This window comes from Aedes albopictus, chromosome 3, assembly GCF_035046485.1.
Source record: "Aedes albopictus strain Foshan chromosome 3, AalbF5, whole genome shotgun sequence".
Taxonomy (NCBI): Eukaryota; Metazoa; Arthropoda; class Insecta; order Diptera; family Culicidae; genus Aedes; species Aedes albopictus.
In genome coordinates, this window is record NC_085138.1 from 358,839,498 (window position 1) to 358,843,590 (window position 4,093).

At 36.3% G+C, this 4,093-nt stretch overlaps 1 protein-coding gene across 1 annotated transcript; it reads left to right on the forward strand.

The window, feature by feature from the left end:
• The first annotated feature begins 1,885 nt into the window (after positions 1 to 1,885).
• Positions 1,886 to 3,877, forward strand: LOC134291736 (uncharacterized). Its single transcript, XM_062859860.1, has 2 exons — positions 1,886 to 2,909; positions 2,968 to 3,877. The coding sequence occupies exons 1-2, from the start codon at positions 1,917 to 1,919 to the stop codon at positions 3,547 to 3,549; spliced, it is 1,575 nt and encodes a 524-aa protein (XP_062715844.1). The 5' UTR covers positions 1,886 to 1,916; the 3' UTR covers positions 3,550 to 3,877.
• Positions 3,878 to 4,093: the final 216 nt, after the last annotated feature.

Here is a 4,093-nt window from a genome sequence, read left to right on the forward strand (position 1 = left end):
AAAATAATTTTTAAAAAAGTTTTTTTGAATAAAATCTGAAATTCTAAAGAAAAATCTTTGCAAAATTTCTAAAAGTCTCTTCAAACAAGTGTGAAAAAAATCTCCTGGAATTTCATCTTTTGAAGAAACTGAAGAAACTGAAGAAATTTCTAGTCGATTTTTATGAAATATTTCAAGACGAATTTCGGGAAAAACTCCAAAGAAAAACTTCTGAGAAAAAATCTGACGATATTTCTGAAGGGATTCATTCGGAAATATTTGTGGAAATCCAGGGTGTTCAATAAGCTTGAACACACACTTAAATTGAATAAGTTTCCCATTAAGATTTGCAAAGTAAATGTATTTATTGAACGATCATATGACAATGATCAAATACAGCACGTGTTTTGAAATAAGCTGTCCTATATTCTTCAGTAGTATTTTCAAATATGTCTCAAGTCCGAAAAAATCATTAATGGAATTTTTGGTGGTGTCCCTCGATATTATCTTGGAGAATTTTCTTGAAATTTTAATCAGAATTCTTGCAAAACTTATAAAAAAAAATCCAGCAGGAATGTCCTAATTATATAAAAAATCGTGAAATTATAATGCATGGAAGGGTTTTCCTGGAATAATTTTTAACTAGGCACAATTAATAGCGCAATTATTTCCTTGGGGCATACCCGCGTAGGAGGGGCTGAAATTTGGAAACCTTGAGCTTTGATTTTTCCATGATTCATGCTAAAATCAACCACTGGGAATACTTAAAAATGAGTGACCTTTGATACATGTGATACACACATACATACATTGTCTCAATTCGTTGAAGGGGATTTTTTTACAATCGTACAAATTGGTACGAAGGTTTCAGAATTTGTTTTTTCACAGGTATACCTATATATGGATTGCTGAGAAAATTTACTAACGATTTCACAAAAAAACTTTGTGTCTACGATGCTTCGTTCTTAAGTTATGATTTTTCAAAGAAAACGGCTCATATAGCACATCTGGACATTTTCCACAAAATTGGTCACATTTCAAGAACGGAATAAAAACAACATCTTGGAAATTTTACAGAATATAGCTTAGGTAATTTCCTTCCAAAAATATTTATTTAGATTTTTTCCGAACTTCCTAGTTTTTCCGACTTTTCCACCCGACTTTCCTCAACTATGGAAAAATTTTCATTTTATATTTTTTTTTTCAATTGCTGAGAAAGTTTTCTTATGATTTCACACAAAAATGTGTTTACGATGCTTCGTTCTTGAGTTATGATTTTTCGAAGTAGGTAAATATTTGATTTTCATTGGAGTTTTCCGGAAAATTAGGCGACCCTGATTTTATGATTGTCGTAAAACTTGGTGGGCTTGTAGTTCTTCGGAAATAATTAGACCCGTATTTTTTATTTCGTCATTAGGGTGACCAATTTTCATATAGGGTGGTCCAAGGTTTTTCAAAACTAAAAATTCTCAGAAAATCTTAACTTTTGAACCATTTGACCGATTTTAAACTTCTTTTTTTTTTGTTTGTTTTAAAGCTATTGAATTGTAGTTTTCAGGAAAAATACGTTAAAGGGGCTAAAATGTAAAGAGTACTATAAAATATGCAAATATATTAGTTTTTTCACGTTTTCATGGTCTCGGGACCAAAGAGGTACCCTGGTTTTTATTTTTATCAGAAAATTCAGGAAATTTGGCGTAACATATCAAAAAATCAGAGATGTATGTTCTTTAGTTTTTGAGATATGATTTTTTGAAAATATTAAATTCTGAGAACCTTCGTCCCAATTTGTTCGATAATAAAAAACTCCCCTGAACTGAGTTGATTAGTATGTGCGACTTAACTGTCCGAGCTTTCTATTCAAAATTCGAGAGCCTTTCAGTACACTTGGTGTACGAGAAACGTAAAACGGCATTAAATACAATTTCACAACAAATATGAATCATTTACCTGCTAGTTTCTCCACAGCTTCAGTTCTATTACATCTGTCTCACCGTCGGCATACGCGTGCTATGGCTTCATCCGATTGTCAGCTACACATTAACAGCCTGCCAGATGGCATTCTGCAGGAAGTCTTCCGCTATCTTTCCCTGACCGATCGCAAAACGGCCGCGTTGGTGTGCTCTCTTTGGGAGCAGGAAGCTTTCTCCGCGGGGCTGCTAGCCAATGTCCGACTTTGCATGACCAGCACATGTGGGGAAGCATTTCTGGAAGTGCTGCGGAATAGTTGGCGACCGTATCGGAACGTCGTGGTGTGTGATATGCGTTTATGCGGTACTGTCTTGTGCGAATTCGTCATGGCCCTTTTGGATATATTCGGAACGACGATAGAAGAATTTATAATGAAAAACGCATGTACGGCAGCGCAAGTTAAGGGTTTTGCAGAAAGAATGCCGAATTTGAGAAAAATGGTGATCTTTGTGAGGGAATCGGAAAAGCTATCAGTTGAGTCGTTGGAGTTCCCGGTATTGAGAAGGTTGCATGAAGTGGGTGTGTGGATAAAAAGAGATCATGGAGTGAAAAGTTGCCAGTTGGATATGCTACGTATGGCCCCCAATGTGCAGCAGTTGAGAATGCAATACAGATTCCACGATGAAAAAATGTTTGATCTATTGGAACGTTGTGCAAATCAACTACGCTCGTTGCATCTGTTCGCCTATTGTTATCCGTTTCCAATACATACGCTGCGGTTCGAGAATTTGTTAGTTTTGAAGCTTCAAGGTGTACCACAATTACGCAATTTCCATAGACTGAGTCATATGTTGCGAGGAATGCGTAAATTGAAAGCAATCCACTTGGATTATCGAATTAGTACAACTACGCTGGCAGTCGTATGCAATAGCTGTCCCAAGCTGGAAACACTTGACATAAGAGCCGATGGTTTGGAGGCCAGTTCATTTGACTACTTGAGCGATACACCACATCTTCAGGTAATTATAATTGATCTTGATCTTGATCTTTGCATGCTCAAAAATAATATTTTTGTAGGTGTTTATGGTGCAGTATCTCCACATTGGATTATTGGAACAGGCTAAACCAATCAATGGCATCAAAAATCTGCATATTTATGTGGAACATAAAGCTTGGAGAAACGAAGCGTTCGTGGACAACCTATCCAAAGTATTCCCAAATGTTTGTAAAATGAAGTATATCCACCGACAAGATACCGTATATAAAGATCACATTGGTTCTCTGATAATGCATCGCATTTGCAGCAAATTCACTCACTTGACTAAACTTACTATTAGTGCAGAGCGGTGCCAGAATGACTTCGTTCTATCCATCGAACCCAGTGGTCTCGGAAACGTGGAGGAATTGCATTGTGTCCAAACATCGGAATTTCGTGAACCAACTATGGAAAACAGTGTCAAGCGATTGATAATCCATAATGTGGATCCGACCAAACTATTGTTTTCCAATATGACACGATCGTTCCCCAAGCTAAAGTATCTAGAAATCAGAAGCTGTGCAGCGACTTCCTCGGAATTCATAGCGGAGATCCGTCGGAACTTCCCGCAATGCATCGTTCATTGCGAGTTCATGACGAAGCTGAAGTGGAAATATAAATAATAGGAAATTGTGCTCGGTGTTATCAATTGAAAATTGTTCTTGTTTTCCGAAAAAATAACATGTGGGCGGTCACACTCGACGGATCAGCTCGTAGGTTTGTACCTTTCAGTAAGATGGGGATAATCCACAGACAAACAGGCGTTTCACTCTACCCACTTCTCATCGTTACCCTTTTTAACGATCTATTCAAATATTGTGTAGGGTAATTCGCCAATTGTTGAACACTACCCAAATGTTGAACAGTTTTTGAAAATGTTATTATAAATTTAATTTAAGTAGTTTTCCATCAACGTAAACGTGTGATCTAGATGCGTATACATTTGTGTCATGATATTGCTCCAATAAAGTTACAAAATTATACATACATATTTTACGTCAAAAATATCGATTGAACATTTTGTACCGCTGATGACACGAAAACTGTACAATTATTAAGATTAATTTTAAGAAATTGCTTTAACGAAATAAGCTTTGCTGGCAAATCGACCACAAATATCAAAGTCACACCATAGTTACAATAACTGGAAGGATGTCCTTAACAGTT

What these genes read in the sequence shown, in the direction of transcription:
- LOC134291736 (XM_062859860.1), top strand. Translation starts at nt 1,917, where the DNA reads ATGAATCATTTACCTGCTAGTTTCTCCACAGCTTCAGTTCTATTACAT. An exon ending in GCGATACACCACATCTTCAG is followed by an intron (nt 2,910 to 2,967) that starts GTAATTATAATT and finishes ATATTTTTGTAG; the next exon opens with GTGTTTATGGTGCAGTATCT.